Source organism: Diorhabda carinulata, chromosome 5 (assembly GCF_026250575.1).
Source record: "Diorhabda carinulata isolate Delta chromosome 5, icDioCari1.1, whole genome shotgun sequence".
Lineage (NCBI taxonomy): Eukaryota > Metazoa > Arthropoda > Insecta > Coleoptera > Chrysomelidae > Diorhabda > Diorhabda carinulata.
Window position 1 is genome coordinate 28822182 of NC_079464.1, and position 17376 is coordinate 28839557.

Below are 17376 nucleotides of genomic sequence, written 5' to 3' on the forward strand. Positions count from 1 at the left end.
CTGTTTCAGTGAAATTGATGTAGCTGAAACTGAATATTTTCGCATTTCTTGATTTTCGATCTGTTTTCATTGAAAATCAGTTTGAAATAGCATGTTAAAATTGTGTCTAGATGTTTAGGTATGCGATATTGTTTATATACAGAAGAAACAAAATAGGGCCTAGTACTGAGCATTGGGGCATTCCACATTCTATTGGCTTGCAAGATGACATCGATGTATCAACCCTTACACGCTGACTTATGTTGGTTGATAAGGTATGACTTAAGCCAAGCGAGAGGTATTCCCCTGAAACCGTAGTACTGCAATTTGTTGATTAAAATATTCTGATTAACACAATGAAAGCCTTAGAAAAATCACAAAAAGTTGCAGTAGAGTGATGGCTGTTTAGGAGGGAGAATATAGCATCATTTGTGCATTTGTTACTTAAAAACCCAAATTGATGGGTAGTAAGTATTTTATATTTAAACAAAAATGATAAAAGCATCTTTCTATGATTGGTCTAAAGGCAATTGATAAAAATACCATTTTGAAATGAAACATTAATAAAAGTGGTAAGGTGATTTAATGTGCAATCGGGCAGACTCGAAAATACTTTTGATGTAAGTCCCTCAGTTCCAGATGAGTATTAATTTTACATATTTTTTGTTAACATCCGCTATTTGGTTTTTTTTTTTATTTTTTATTCAAACATGGTAAATTACGATATGAGCTACGTTCTTCTTCAAAAATATTTTTGAATTTTTTGTTTCATATCTACCAAATTCGAGATTATCTCAGCGTAGTGGGGGGCAGTCTCAATTTTTTTTGTAACACTCCATTATCAAAAAATTTTATATAGAATTAAAATAAAGAAACCAAGAAAAAACTATTTAATTATGAATCTTTTTTACCCTTATAACCCTTAAAGAAATATTTTGCGCGTTAAATAATTTTTTTTAACTTGAAGTAACTTTAACTAAGAAAATAATTGATAGATTTTTATTTATATATAATATAAAAAAAAACATTTTAACGACTATTTAAGAAATCATTAAAACTTTGATGATATTTTCCTTGAGGATCAAATTTCTGTTTAATTTTTTCCCAATCTTGTGGTCTATTAGTTATTATGTGTTTGGCAGTTTTTTTAACAATTCTTTTTTGGGAATCTGAACATTTAGCACAGTTGGTGCGAATCGCTTCCGGTATATATTCTGAAAACATACGAAAATGGATTACAAAAAGAGAATAATTACGTTCGGCCTACTATTGGCATGAACTATGATGTAAATATCAAACAAATACGTTTATTTTGTAAGAAATAAATCATTAACAACATTAAATGATGCTTAGCGGTCGAATTATAATTTAAGTAGTAGGAAATGCTTACTTTTAAATTCTCGTCCTTCCGGCGAACACCTTTTAGCGTTTTCATCTAAAAGACACTGTATATAATTATCCAACAATCTTTTACTTGCTAAAATTTGGTCAATGTCGATGTTATCATATCTAGTGTTGTAAGTTTGAGCAAAACTACAAGATACTACCGCCAATAAAACGATTAATCGTGTCAACCCCATGCTACTTCTATTTATTCAGAATATTTATAAACAAAAAAATCCTTATAAACGGGTATATATAGACTTGTTTCCATAGAGAATTATTGACAAAATCAATTAACCTGTTGTCATCACACTATTTCTCAGTAGGCATTTCTCAAGGTAATTCTTGGGAAGCATACAAATGATTTAATTTTGTTAGAATACATGTTTAAGTTGTTAACATATTACAGGGTCGGAGCTATATTCCAACACAAAAAAAATGAAAACTGAAGATTATCAAGTTTAATTCTTATTATATCAAGAAAAATTATAATACCTACAAAGTAGGTAGTATGGAGAAAACTATCAGTCCTTTTGTATTATTTTCATTTTAAAAGCAAAATAACCAAAATTATTTTAAAACGGATTTAAAAACCATCTGTCAGCCAATGTTCCCAACTCTTAATAATTCATCTCCCTAAAGTCCCAATCAAAAATCCCCACAAATACTAGTGATACCCCCTCAAGAATTTTATTATTTATAAAATAAGTAATTGAATTATTTTAAGCAAATAACATTGAAAATGAGAATGAAAATTTCATTCGGCAACATCATTTTTTCAAATTCCTTATTCATAAATTATCTAAAACTTTTAGTAACAAATAATTTCCTTCAGATTCTGATTGACATGAAAAATTTTGGTGGTTGGTTGAAATGTTGTGCATGATCCATTGCAGTGTGGATCGCATCATAATCATATTTTGTAACATTTCAATGGATATTCTGTTACGCAATATTATTTATCGATATATGGAGTAAAAATCTCTAAAATTATAATACCTCTAAGAACATCCCATATTTTTTCCCCTAAATTTTGGTTGGGAACCCTGCTGCCAGCAAAAGTATTTAAGCTTGATGAAAAAGTATCGATATATCGATTTTTTTTATTTAATATATCGATATTTTTAACTGTTATATATTGGTCGTACTCAGCGGACGTAGCGCGTAGCGCTAAGGCTATCTATCTATCATTACTCCACTTTTGTATGTATATAAATATTGTCATTATAATTTAGAAGAATTATAGAGAATATTTCATGCGTCTCCAAATAATTTCTCTTATAAACAATTTCAATCATTATTCTTCCACGAAAGGTTACAACCATAGATATAGTTGACGTATTACAGATCACAGAACACAGTCGATTCAACAAATTTCGCTACCGTTACCTAGGTAATACTATAATACAAATTAAAATGAACACTATAGTAACTTTCTTTGTATCTCATTCTAAAATTAGAAAACGGATTTTATTGAAAGCGTAATCTCGTGTAACTTTGTCTATACAAACTATACATTATGAAAATATTTTCCAATTAGTTAACTTAAGCAGATAGGCAACCCACTAACTTATGTTGTTCAACGGGTGGTTTGACGTTTCAATGAAAAAATTATTTATGTGTACAATTTTTATACTTTAACACAATATTTTTTTAATTCCAGGAAATTAATTTTGCGACACATTGTTTTTTATTAAAATAATATCGAGTAATATTTATTCGAATCATAAATCATAAATATAAATGTCGGAAGGCGTGTGTGGTTTTAGACACAAAAAACTGAATAAACGGATGGCAGTAACCAAATCGTCAAGGATCGTTCGGTGGCGTTAGATAAAAGACTACCGAAGTTTTAATAGACACATAATTTATCTACATGAAACACGGTTTGATAATCACGATGTAGTAAATTTCGGTTGGGTTGACAATAGTAAAAATTGCTGTTTGATTGGGCCATGTTCTAAAGGGAAATGCTTTATAATAGTACACGCTGGAAGCAAAGACGGTTTCGTGCCTAATACTTTATTGATATCTGCTAAAATTTAGAAACTGTGCAGCTAATTATCCTGAAGATATGACAGCAGAATTATTTGAAAAGTGGTTTAATTAACAGATTTTACCTAACATTCCACCACAGTCCACAGTCAGTAATCGTTATGGACAACGCATCTTACCACTCGCGACAACTCCTTAAGATACCAAATAGTAGTAGTAACAAAGCTCAAATTTTAGTATTTATGTCTGAAAAACATATTCCCATTCCTGTCAGCAATCGTAAAAAAGGCCCAACAAACAAAGAATTGCTTACTGTTATTAAAGGTTTAAAGTTAGAGGAAATTTATTGACAAGCTGTTGAAAGAACAGGGTCATATTCTTCTCAAACTACCTCCTTACTTTTGCATATTCAACCATATAGAGTTAATGGGGGCAAACGTAAAAACAGAATTAACGAAAATGTAATCAGTCTCCAGAACTGAGTAAAGAGGTTGTAGAACTCGTAATGAAAGTTCTAGCAGCAGACCGCCAAGAGCTTTGGATAAACTGTGTTGAACATGTTACCAAAGAAGAAGATGAATGATGGCTCTAGTTCAGACGATTCTGACTATCATGATTATTTATAAAGATACTTTGGAATTGAAATATTTTTTTTTCTTTTGTATAATTTGCAAAGAATTTATTTTCTTTTATGTTTTTTGCTTTGAACTTTCGTTTTCCAAAAAAAAACGAATGGGGTACAAAAAGGGCTCAGTTCACGTCTTGTTCTCTGTTTAAATCAAACGCCCTTATAGAGCCGTCCAATTTATAATGATTCGATTGCCTTTTAACGAATTCTTTCTCGCATAAGATACACATATTTATAAAAATAATAAATTTATAAATTGAGGTATCTACGCCTATGGTAGATCAAACAAAACTGTAGGCAAGGGTTTTTATAATCTGCAATTGATATTGGAAGAATTATACGTTTTGCACCTATTTTGAGGCATAAAGTCAAATATTTGTGCGTTGGAAAAGCTGCACTGAGAGCTCTGAGCTAAGTGTCAGATACGTACAGTGGCGTACAGGGTAGAAATCTCAAACTTTCTGTTTTAGTAGTGTAATATACTATTACTACTCAACAAATGACTATGACCTGATATCTATTCAAATAGTGAAAATATTTACGTACAGGTCAAAGGAGCTCTAGCCACCTCGTGTACAAACATTTTAATGAAGTATGACGTCATATTTAAGGGAAAATTTGAAGGATTGTAGTTAGGAAAATCGCAGTTCTTTACAAAAGCCGTTAAGGTTGCTAAAAAAAAATATTTATTCACAAATATGTACAGTCGTAAGGTAAACTTCCACCTCTATATGTAAATAAACATTTTAACAAAACTTTTTGAAAAGAAAATTTATTGTATCCATATCACGTTTAATGTGTACAATATTTGTTCCCTAATGACTATTTGTTTTGTACGCTGTATTGCATCTTTATTACACCATAATTACACCGTGACTTTCTCCATTGGTTTTCATTATTCAAACTTTCATTCAAATATCTATAGTGTGTATTATATTATCGGATATATACCTTTTTAATGATGTATAAGTATTACATCTTACAGCCTTTTCATATCCACCCTGTACTTTTTATTTTCGAATAACATCCCATGCATAATATATCATCCAGGCCGTTTGAATTGTAGCTGGGGTAACGCTGCGACATGCTTCGCAAATCATCTGAATCCACTCAAAATCTTTAAGATAATCTAGTGGTCTTAGATCTGGTGAGGTACTTTCATAAGTACCGATTCACCCGTAGGTGAAACGTTGATGGTCAAATTCCTTATTAATATTTGTTGATGAGGACCAGCTTCTAAAAAACTTCTGTTGATGCAATTCTAATGATGATTCAGCAACATACAAGTAACAAGATACTTTTGTATGTAAAATATTTTTTGATACAACTTGTGTATATGTTACCAACAAAGAACCACCAAGTTTTGTGCATATTGGAGACCGATTTTAGGCAAGGTATTTAGGTAAAGTAACGAATCAAAAACATTCAGATATCATTGTGAAAAACGCGCAAAGCAAAATGAATATTAATAATACTGTAATAGGAATGAGAAAGCCTTGTCCGTTTTGGCTGCACTTTACAGTCTACCTATCGATTCTCTATAGAATTTTTCCAAGAGTCGCTGGCTTGAAAATGAGGCTTTTCTACTAGGTCAATTCTTAGCACACAGGAACGTCAGATCAGATCATCGGATATGTCTGTATTGTATCTATGATAACCGACTGATTGTCTTGTGATTAAGTCTACTCAATGTTATTGTTTATCTGCAACCATATGACCGGATTCGTGCTTTTTTATGTGTTTCTTCTCCCACAGTTTAAAGTGCTCATTAATCCGCGATTTGAATCTATTCAGTGGCTTCAAACTGAGTGAGGTTATAGAAAATTTCATTGCTCCTATGAACCCCATATCCAGAAATCCAGAGTAGCTTTAACGCACTTCCACCAATATTGATGGAACCACTTCCTTGGAAATAGAAAAATATAAGTTGTCAGTACTAGTGTTACCCAACCCTCTGCATGAGTCAAAATTCCCAAGCCGTCCTTATTTAGAATTTGAATAGCCAGTTCATCATCAGCTAGACGATATCCATTCCAAAACGACACTTTGATTGATGCTAGCAGAATCAGACAGTCATTGTGAATTCTTTAAAACTGACCGGTTATCATTAGGTTCAGGTGCATGAATATTCAACCCTTTTGTATTTGGGTTGTCTTCTTGGTTCTTCTCGACGACATATGATTACAAGTTTCTTCAGGATTTGGTAAACGTAGATAATTAATGGTAATTGCCTTGAGCGTCTGGATGAGACCTGCAGTGTTATTACGACTATCCATTTTATCCAAAATTTCCGAAAGAGGCTTTTTCCGGTATTTTTTCTTGAAGCAATCGATTACACCCTGGTCCATGGGCTCTACGATACTTGTTGCAACCTCAAGCTTCGATGATATTTTGAATTACACTTTTTATATTTTGGTTAGAGTAGGTGGAGTTGTAAGTACAAAGAAAGTTTAACTAAGAAATTCTAATCTGAAACATTGCCGGATTATATTCAAAATAATATTTGTCGTTAATATTAATTTAATATAATTTCTGTTTAAAAAAACTACCTTTTCATTTTTCAATAAGGAATCGAAAAATCTTCCATAATTTTTCTTTTAATTTGGCACAAAAATTGGATCTTTTAATTTTAGAATAGTTGAATTTTGGAATTTTGTCGTTTAAGGAAATGCCGAATGTGTGTTGAGGCCGATTCATAAACTTGTTGTCATTAACCTAAAAATTTTGTTTTTCTTTTTGACACGTATACTGTTTTTTATTTATTATTTACTTCAATACGATCCTGGTTTATTATGATATTCTAAAATGGTAACTAATACTTTATACAACCATAAAATTAATTTGAATTTACCAAAGTACGCTTGCACGTGAAATATAAACACATTAAAAATATGTAAAACATAAACGAAACGCAAATAATATACTATAAGTATATAATTTAGAATGAATATTTTTTCTTAAATTCTTTAATCTGTTGATTAGTATTAGATAGAGCAAGAACACACGGTATTTTATTTGTAGACTATCAGAGGTTGAAAAAAAAAACGGCATTCGTAATAATAATATATCGAATTACTGTTTAATAAAGGAAGAAATTTTATTTATAGTCAAATTATTTATCAAAACCAAAATATTCTCCTAGACTTCTTGAAAATGATTGGCCTACGTCATACCAACCCTAAATATGACGATGATGCCAAGATATTATTCTTCTTCCAACGGATCTTTTTCCTACAATTTTTCTCTGGATTATGAACTATATTTTGGACATCTCATCATGTGGCCAAGACATTGAAGTTTTCTCTTTTTACTTCATCTCTACGTCCTTCTCCATTCTTGTCATAACATCTACGTTTGTAATATGATCTGTCCATTATATTCTCAGCATTCTACAGTAGGCCCACATCCTGAAGGCTTTCAGTCTTCACTAGTAATATGCGTTGAGGATTCAAGCTTTCACACTTGAGCATCTGTATTCTGATCTAGCTACGCGGCCACAGAAACGCTTTGCACTTTGACGACATTATTCAACATGTTTTGTAGATCCTGGCGAGAAGTGCTGTGTCATCTACATCGCGTAGATTGTTCAATAGAGTACTCTTATGCCGACGGCATTATTTTCGAGTGCTTTGGTTGAGATTTTCTCTGTACAGAGGATTGGAGAAAGAAGTGTGAGTTAATAAGCATCAAACTTGAGGCGTAATCAAGCACCCACGCAACTTTGATCAGCCCCAATGTTTCATATTGCGAATAAAGACTTGTTTCAATTTAAGTTCTATCTGTTTTTATTGTCTACAAAATAATTTTACATGTATACTATTTGAAATGAAATCTTTTAATGTACGTAATATTTAATTAGTTTATCCAAATTACAACGTGTTTTTGTACTCGTCAATTTTAGCTTTGTGGGCTGCTACAAATTCACTTGAACCTGCATTATAACGTTCATCGATTTGCTTCCACCAATCGTCATGGTGTTTCATGAGGTATGCAGTAACTCTAACAGCTGTGTCCTCTTGTTTAGCATCACATTGGGCGCAGTTCGTTTTGATAGCTTCGGGAAGGACCTCTGTAACAAATTATTTCTTTTTAATAAATTGTTTATCTAGTTAAATTATGATTTGAACTTATGGAATTCATAGTTTTCCAAATTTTTCAATCAATTCCATGCAGTTTACTAGAGCCGGCACCAAAGAACGAAACTGATGGATGAACTTGAGGCTATTTTGCATGTAGCTATTAAATTATTGTGAAAAAACTTCAAAAAAACTGTCTAATTCCTAAAATATATTTGAAATGTTCACTCGAACATAAGGACGAATCTTTTTTATGTCGAAAATTTGTAGACTTAGGTAAGTTTGTTTTTGCTGTACATAAAGAAACAGACGATAGAAAATTGAATAAAATAGTTACAAAGGCTATAAGAAAACATAAATATGGAATAACATAGCAATTTAAGCAAATGTTGAGGTAAAATCTTTTCTATAAACACCCATGAACCGTAGGGAGAGGGCTTAGATTGAAAGTTCGGTGATTGGATAAAAAAATCAAGTTATCGGTAGATAGCATTCAAATCGAGAATATATTTGATTCACACTATGTAATTATTAAAAAAACAGACTGCTGAACCAAAAACGAGAAGCGAGTGGCTTCCGGAAAAATTCTTCTACGTCCTTTAACAAAATGACAGAAATATAGGCAACTCCGATAAAGAAAAGTGAAGAGAAGCTATAAATCACTCAAGAGCGATAGTTTTTTATGAATCTTGAACAAAAAAGGGATTTTTTGAGATAATTAAATTTGGAGAAGTCATTTTGTCAGAAGCCCCTCCTCGAAATGGATGTATACATTGTTTTATTGGAAACTAAGAGAATCCACGGGAAGTTCATCAAGGATGGCATGGGATTCACTTTCATATACTTAGACCTGACATCAAAAAGTTTAGAATGCATTGACACGGAAATTCCTTGAGGAGACCAGAGTGGGCAAGTGGTTAGGAAGAGAAGAAAATGCGATGAAATGCGTCTGGCATCTTAAAATATAACGAAGTAAATTATAAATTTAGTTTAGGAGATAAATCAATTATTCCTCTAAATTACGACAGAATTCCATCTAAAGAAGAAATTAAAGACATCGTTTCAACTACCAATACATAAATTTGATAAGATTTCGATACTTACGTTTGAGATAATCTCCATCTTTGGTGCAGGTGTTAGGTACATCTAAAAGACATTGTACATATCTATGTAACATCCTAGCGTTGCGTAAAACACTCATTACGTCTATGTGATCATATTTGTGGCTATAGGCAGCGGCGCTGTAACCAACTGCTAGCAAAAATACAAACAAAACTGATTTGTTCATGGTGAACTAACTTTTACTCACAACTGAGAGAAGTAGAATGAAAATGCTAAAATTATTTCGGTATTTATATTATTGATGGCACTAAAGAATGCCTAATTGTCGAAACTTTTCTAATTTTCGTTAATTTGATTCAAATTGCTTCTTCAAAATACTAATTCAATTGTAATTGATTTTTGGTAGCCAGTAGTTTGGAAAAATATAATTTTGAGGATATTTTAATAAATTTATTGTATCTAACTTAATTATTATTATTCGAAGGAAAAATACTAAAATTTTAAAAATTCCATTTGGTTAATAATCATCTAGCTTTAGAAAAAGTTTCAAATATACAAAAATATGTGATAAAGCGTAATAGAACCATAAGTCAAGACCAGAAATACAGGAAACGTGAGACCTGTCGTAACTCATAAGTTAAGAACAGAAATACAAGGAAATATGAAACCTGTTTTGACTCCTAATAATACAGAAAACTCTAAGCTATATTAGAACCTGAGATATAGATCTTTGAATGTAGAAAAATTGCCAAAAACCTACAAAATCCATAACTCCACATTGAATGGCCGCGCCTAGCTCTTCTCCAACTCAACCGATTTAAGTGTTCAAAAACTCAAAAGAAAGAAGGTGTTTCAGCGAGTGTTCTTAAACCAAAACGAACTCTGCAGCTATATTAAAACCTGAGATATAGATCTTTGAATGTAGAAAAATTGCCAAAAACCCACAAAAATCCATAACTCCACATTGAATGTCCGCGCCTAGCTCCTCTCCAACTCAACCGATTTAAGTGTTCAAAAACTCAAAAGAAAGAAGGTGTTTCAGCGAGTGTTCTTAAACCAAAACGAACTCTGTAGCTATATTAGAACCTGAGATATAGATCTTTGAATGTAGAAAAATTGCCAAAAACCTACAAAATCCATAACTCCACATTGAATGGCCGCGCCTAGCTCCTCTCCAACTCAACCAATTTAAGTGTTCAAAAACTCAAAAGAAAGAAGGTGTTTCAGCGAGTGTTCTTAAATCAAAACGAACTCTGTAGCTATATTAGAACCTGAGATATAGATCTTTGAATGTAGAAAAATTGCCAAAAACCTACAAAATCCATAACTCCACATTGAATGGCCGCGCCTAGCTCCTCTCCAACTCAACCAATTTAAGTGTTCAAAAACTCAAAAGAAAGAAGGTGTTTCAGCGAGTGTTCTTAAATCAAAACGAACTCTGTAGCTATATTAGAACCTGAGGTATAGATCTTTGAATGTAGAAAAATTGCCAAAAACCTACAAAAATCCATAACTCCACATTGAATGTCCGCGCCTAGCTCCTCTCCAACTAAACCGATTTAAGTGTTCAAAAGCTCAAAAGAAAGAAGGTGTTTCAGCGAGTGTTCTTAAACTAAAACGAAGTCTCTATCTTGAATAGAACCTGAGATATTGAGGATAGAACGTGTGTATGTGAAAAGCTCCCATAAGTAATGTACAGGGGGAAATCGCATTTGAGTATAACTTGAGAATGGTGAAATTTAGTTGAAATCCGATGGTTGATCTGTGTATCAATACTATTCATTGAAAAAAAAAATTAAGCAAATCGGTAGAACGCCTGAACGGACTCGGAATGGAAATCATCAATTTTTTTAATATATAAGATAAGTCAACTCATAAGAAATAGTAAAAGTCTTAAGACCTGTTAACTCATAAATAAACACCAGAAATACAGAGAACTCTAAGATTTGTTATAACTCAAATAAGTCCCATATATATTCCTATAATCAGCTATTCAACTGTGCATATAATTAACATGTAAGTGGATATTATATTTTTTCATGTATATACATCTTTTCAGCATAAAATATACATAAATTTTGGATGCATCTACTGTAAGATTTTGGGGAACCCGAACATTAGAAACATGCTGCGTTCGACCCTTTTCGGACCTTCTGTGAACCTGCTTTTCATTACTGCTTTGATTAAAAAAAATCACCAAATAGCCAGTGGTCATTGGGAGCCAGATCTGAACTATAAGGTGGATGAGGAAGCAGCTCGAAGTGTAATTTTCTCAATTGCCAACGACTTGTGAATCGGTGCATTGTCTTGGTTTTTTTCTTTTGATTGTCTCTCCTTTTTGGAGATAGTCGATAAACAATATTCCATGCGAATCCCGAAATACTAAAGCTATGACCTTTCTAGCTGACTGTTGTGCCTTTGGACGCTTCGGACGTGGTTGCAACGGTTACAGATGATGATCGTTTTGATTCTGGAGTAAAGTGATGGATCCATGTTTCATCCGTTGTCACATATTGACGCAAAAATCTGATTTATTACGTGTTTTTGATCGACTGTGAGTAAACGCGGCACCCACTTTGTAAAAAGCTTTCTCATGGTCAAATGTTCATGCATAATTGAAAACGCACTGCCTTCTGTTATCTTTCCGGCCTCGAATATCTCACGCAATTTCAATTTTATGGAGTAACCACCTCAATCGGACGGCCAGAACGTTCACCATCATCGGTGTCTGTACGTCCACGTTTAAATTCAGCAAACCAATTACAAAAGATATTTTTCGATGGAGCAGAATCTGGATAAAACTTTTGAAGCTATTGCTGAGTTTGTACAGTATTTTCTTTCATCAAGAAGCAACGATAAATTAACAAACGAATATGTACAAAAGTAGCTTCACTTAAATGGCTGCCACTTGTTTTTAACTAATCGAAATGTCATGAAATTTTATACATAGTTTTTTGACAGGTGGTACTTCATAAACGTCATATAAATTTGACATTGGCAGCACCATCTATGTGTCAGTCAGACGATTTATTGAGTGATGTAATATATGATTATATAAATAAAACGATAAATCTTTTACTGCATGCTGTTTTTTATTTTGGTAAACTGATACCTACATAATAATTTAAAAAACAAACAAAACTGGTTTAATCAACGAAAGTAACAATGTGAATCCTGAATTTACACCTGTATTCCTTCTTCCTTGAGTTCTTTTTCGTAGCTCTTGATATAAACATGGTCAGGATCGTAATGAGCTTCGAGTTCGTTGAACCATTCTCGTTTATTTTTCAACAAGTGTCGTAAAATCTTTTTAGCGCCTTCCTTTTGAGCATCAGTACATTTAGCACATTTGGTTTTCAATGCGTCTGGTAAAACTCCTGAAAGAAAGAAATTTTCGTTATTCATTACTTGTATGTAAATTCGAAGGAAGTCTTTTTGCTAACTAGTTGGTAAACGTTTTAGTTTAGGAATTGGAGCAATTAAACACCAAAGTGTAACTCTTTTCAATGTATATTCTGACCTTTCAAGTACTTATGTATTTATCATCGAGGAATTCATTAATCGAGAAATGTATAAATTCTTGCGATTCAAAAGATAATATTTAAAATGACACTTGACATAAATACGAGGTTTGATGATTATTATTCTGAATATTGTATTCTAAATCGTATGAATTTATCAATTTATAAAATATTTCAATGCTTGAATGTACACAAAAACGATCATATTTCTTTGGAAGTATCTTCTAGTTGCATTATGGAAAAATAAAAATAAAATCCTGTTTGCTTATTTTATCCTTTGAATGATGATTTATGCTTCTAGATAAATTGTACAAAAATGTACGAAGGGGTTTGAAAAATATTATACGAGATCAATGATAATGGGTGAGGTCATATTTAATTATCTGCTGTTTATTTTGTGCTGAACCATTTTGAAATGCGTAAAAGACAACACTAAGTGACTCTCTCAAGGGTTTAATTTATGACCTGTCGTTATTTTTCATAATCCTCGCAACAGATATCATTTTAAACAGTTCCTTATTTATATTTTTCCTTATTCATTGTCATTAACACAAATTAATAATTTCAAATGAAAATTAAAATTTCAAGTTCCAGAAAAACACATTATATTACTTGTACTTACATGTATTTGAGTTGTTTATTATTTTCATGAAAGATAATTACGGTGACATCTATTTATTACCTTTGGACTGAGTGGCAAGTAATTAGTGAACATTAAAAATATTGTTAATAATAGGAGAAGGTCATTTTGATTGTACTTTATGCAACGTCCAATAAAACTATTGATTAATGCGAAATATAACGATGAGAATGTCTTAAAACTTTGAATTTATTAGTAAATGGAACCAATAACAATGAAGATATCATACAGTAACACTATGATGAATATACGACACCAGTCCCGTTAAAAAACTAATATAATTGTAATTGGGCACTAGTTGTTCAATAAGCTTTGTCGTTTTATAATAAAAACCATAATTTTATAATCGAAAAGAGATTTTATAAAGCAATCAAATTTATTATAAGAATTTCATTCTGGGGATCTTTCAGGACACAATAGATCCTTTGGGTCGCAGTGTATACGACACCCCAAATTCAATCTTGCTCTTACAGACCATAATCCACTGTGAGGCCTAAATTTCGGGTTGTGTAGATTCAAGTCTAATGCACGATACACCAAATCTTTTTTTATCTAATCTAAAATGCTCCAAATAAAGTTGGAAAAGTTGCACTTGAGTGTGATTTTGATCCAGGGTTTTGTACAGTTTTTTTGCAATCGAAAATTTTTTCTCTTTATCAAATGAGATGTATAAGGCTCCTACTAAATATCTCTCGTTTGAAGGATGAACTTATACAATCATTTCTTATATAATTGGTATGTTTTTAGACGTGGATCGTTTTTTAGACTTGTATGACCATTTCTAAAGACAGTATCTTACTACTGTTCTTGTTGAAGTTAAATAGCTTTTTTTCAGTGTTCCAAAACTCAATATTTCATTAATGTACTTTACAAAATGTTGTTTTCAAGTGATTCCGTATAATTGTTCCGAAATAATATCCATCTGGGTGATCCTTCATTACTCAAAGGTTATCAATTATTTTCGGGTAGAGTTATAGCTGATCTGATCTTAAGGCTTCATCAAACAGACAGCGAAATTAGCACGGATATAAACATAAATGTTTTGGTAACTATATCACATAAGGAGAATGTATATGAAGTTGTACTTCTGAGTAATATCTATTTTCAAATAATTACAATCGCGTAGGAGTCTCTACGAAATTTCAAAACAAAAATACGTAGCATTTTAGAGAATGAAAATCAAGAACTTAGCATACTGTTTTATTTTGGAGGTAATGTTATAATTAGTTGTTGCTAAATTTTGAACTTTGATAGTTATTTATCTTTAATATGAACGTGAATCTTTATAAAAACTGTTTTAGAATAACCAAAAAATTGGAGCATCATATAAAATTGATATAAGTTGTTCAAGTATCCGTAGAAAATTGAAAAAGAAGTAGTATAGGTTATACTAAATGCTACTAGCACAGAGAAGGCTAAAAAAAGATACTGTCGTATGTACAAAGAGCGGGAAGATCCTTATTTCATAACGTCTTCCCCAGCAAAAGTATTAAAGGCGAAAAAAAAACTTGAGAAAACAAAATTCGAAAACACGAATTGTCAATTTAAGAAATCTAGAAGAAAGTCTGTTCGCGTAAACAGTATCTCAGATTTGGCAACAGAACAGAGCAACCGCACAAGGTCCTTAGAAATTCAAAATTTGATTTTTGTATTGGCTATTTCAAGGCAATCAAATAGTATGGCCACGAATGTCCTGAATATCTCAGTCTACTTCAATATTGAAAAAGTGTTAATAATATAAGAACAAAATTAGATTATTTTATCCATTGAATCATAAACCATAAATTTGCTATAGTTTAACTAACTTAAGTAAACGATATGAATTCTGATTTGTAGATTATGGTGGTCATTTCCAGGAATTTTTCAGCTGATACTGTCTATCTCGTACAACCATACTTCCTTATTTTTGTCTCTGTTTATTTTTTGTTATTATGAATCGATGTTCCTTGTGCGTGCATTTTTATATTTTAATTTGAATTTCGCGCTCTAGAAAAGGAATCTTGAGAGGTTATGTTGGTAACACTGATCGAGACTTTGATCAGACAGATGTAAACAAAATAAAAATAAAGATTCATTTTGAAAAAGTTGTTTTTAAATTTATTCTGGCCATCCAAGAAAGAAGTAAACACTTGAAAAATTATATAGCCACATCCACGATTAAAAGAATTTCTCACTTCAATCCAATTCTTTACATTTTATTAATTACAATGAACGTCAATTCTGTATAAGTTTTTTGCAATTTTCTTATTTTTCCACTTTTTTCAAAAACTGGTCATGTCCAATTTAATACAGAGTTACCAACCGGGGCAATAAGGATATTTTATTAATAATAACACAATTAAATGGGTTGAATTTATAGTGAAAACCCCGATACAATCATTCACGAATAAATAAGATAACGAATGATAAAAATTGATAATTAGGATGAAAGATAGAAATCAAACTGAGACGAGAGAAACGTGATTGCCATTATAGGAAGAATTTTCGAAATATATAGCATGATCTACAGTCGAAAAGTATACAGATAATCATAAATTTTGAAATACTATCAATATTAAAGGAATTATTTAAGGAAGGCACAATTATAATCTACATTTTATAATATCTATGCTGTTTTTCTTACCTTTCAATTCTTCAGCATCTTTGGTACATTTCTTGGTTCCCAGAAGACAATCGATATAATTTCTTAACAATCTATCACTTTTAATAATATCATCTAAATTGACATTATCATATTTTGAGGTATATTTTTCATCAGACGGTGCTGCAGAAACTGCTACTATCACTAGTGCAACACAAACTACAATTGCCAATTTCATTTTATTGTTATTGATACAACTTTGCAAATACAACTGCTGACTAACTAATATTTCGCACCTTTATTTATATTCGAAAAAGAATATATATAAAAAAGTTGAACTTTGGTTATGTACGTTATTAGATTTATAATTATAATTCATTCTTTTTATGAAATGATTCATGGTATTTTATCATTATTTACGATCGTTAATTTTGTTTATTAAGAATTGGGGGGACAGTGACGCAATAAGTTTTTTTAGTGTATACATTAAAACAACAACTCTATTTAGAAACGATCCTAGTGGAATTTTTCAGAATATTTTAGCCGAGGACATAAAGGTTACTTTTTTATTCTTGCAAAACTTTCCGATCCCCAGAATGTCGTTCAAATATCTCTTCATTCTATCCCACTTTTTTATTTCCTACGTTCAGGTATCTGCCATATTTTTTGCTATTTCTCATACTATCCAAAGTTATTATCGAACGTTGAGAATAAAAATTCTCTCATACGACCCCTCGTCAATATATTTTCTAAATTATACATTCGAACAATATGAATTTTCGAAATAAATAATTGTACTTGTACAGGGACAACCTGTACAATCTTAAGATCGATTTTTTAACAAAAAGATACTCTTTAGTTAACTGGATAAAATTTATGGTTTAGGAGATATGTAGATTTTTAGATCGTTGTACTTGCCAAGGAAACCGTTCGCCATAAAGAGATATTCTGATGAAAATTATCATAAATTGTAATTATTTATTGAACATACTTATAAGAGGTATTAAAACTTAATCAAACACTTCTAATTGATATGTATACTGTCGAACATCGCGTTACTTACATAAGGAAAAATTGAAATGTAGAAAAATTTAGTTGGTTAGCCTACAGCAATCAAATAAAAACAACAAAAACAAAACAAACAAAAATGAGTGTTCGAAGTCTACGGAAGAAATTTCTTTGAATTTGGAGGAGCATTCCAAGATTCTATCTTATAGTGTCACAATGAAAGTTCATTATATCGATCATTTCGTTGATGAATCAATTGTATTTAATTCAGGGGAACGTGGTGGCCATGTGAATGAACCTCCCCGATCGATCCACCTATTAGGAAAAATGTTATTAAGATATTTTTTTCCACATCATTTAGGAATTGGGAAGGCGCCCTATCATACATAAACTGCATTTCATTTAGAGGAATATCACATAACAAAAGGTGGGACCTACTAAATTATTACCCACTATTTCTCTCCACACACTAACACAAAATCGATGTTGATTTTTTATTTATA

At 31.6% G+C, this 17376-nt stretch overlaps 3 protein-coding genes across 3 annotated transcripts; all 3 read right to left on the reverse strand.

Annotated features, from left to right (window-relative positions):
- Positions 1-854: 854 nt before the first annotated feature.
- On the reverse strand, positions 855-1674 carry LOC130894275 (ejaculatory bulb-specific protein 3-like). The gene is made up of 2 exons (XM_057800988.1): positions 1370-1674; positions 855-1193 (listed from the first exon to the last, which is right to left on the reverse strand). Exons 1-2 carry the CDS (start codon positions 1557-1559, stop codon positions 1009-1011), a joined length of 375 nt encoding a protein of 124 aa, XP_057656971.1. The 5' UTR covers positions 1560-1674; the 3' UTR covers positions 855-1008.
- Positions 1675-7772: 6098 nt separating this feature from the next.
- LOC130894274 (ejaculatory bulb-specific protein 3-like) lies at positions 7773-9372 on the reverse strand. The gene is made up of 2 exons (XM_057800987.1): positions 9166-9372; positions 7773-8054 (listed from the first exon to the last, which is right to left on the reverse strand). Exons 1-2 carry the CDS (start codon positions 9347-9349, stop codon positions 7855-7857), a joined length of 384 nt encoding a protein of 127 aa, XP_057656970.1. The 5' UTR covers positions 9350-9372; the 3' UTR covers positions 7773-7854.
- Positions 9373-12196: 2824 nt separating this feature from the next.
- On the reverse strand, positions 12197-16176 carry LOC130894270 (ejaculatory bulb-specific protein 3-like). Its single transcript, XM_057800984.1, has 2 exons — positions 15908-16176; positions 12197-12500 (listed from the first exon to the last, which is right to left on the reverse strand). Exons 1-2 carry the CDS (start codon positions 16101-16103, stop codon positions 12304-12306), a joined length of 393 nt encoding a protein of 130 aa, XP_057656967.1. The 5' UTR covers positions 16104-16176; the 3' UTR covers positions 12197-12303.
- Between the last annotated feature and the right edge of the window lie 1200 nt (positions 16177-17376).

Bases quoted from the DNA above. Each gene is read 5' to 3' on its own strand.
- LOC130894275 (XM_057800988.1), bottom strand. From the start codon at position 1,559: ATGGGGTTGACACGATTAATCGTTTTATTGGCGGTAGTATCTTGTAGT. The intron at 1,194-1,369 runs GTAAGCATTTCC...GTATGTTTTCAG, and splicing joins GGAAGGACGAGAATTTAAAA to AATATATACCGGAAGCGATT.
- LOC130894274 (XM_057800987.1), bottom strand. From the start codon at position 9,349: ATGAACAAATCAGTTTTGTTTGTATTTTTGCTAGCAGTTGGTTACAGC. The intron at 8,055-9,165 runs GTAAGTATCGAA...AATTTGTTACAG, and splicing joins AGATGGAGATTATCTCAAAC to AGGTCCTTCCCGAAGCTATC.
- LOC130894270 (XM_057800984.1), bottom strand. From the start codon at position 16,103: ATGAAATTGGCAATTGTAGTTTGTGTTGCACTAGTGATAGTAGCAGTT. The intron at 12,501-15,907 runs GTAAGAAAAACA...TCTTTCTTTCAG, and splicing joins AGATGCTGAAGAATTGAAAG to GAGTTTTACCAGACGCATTG.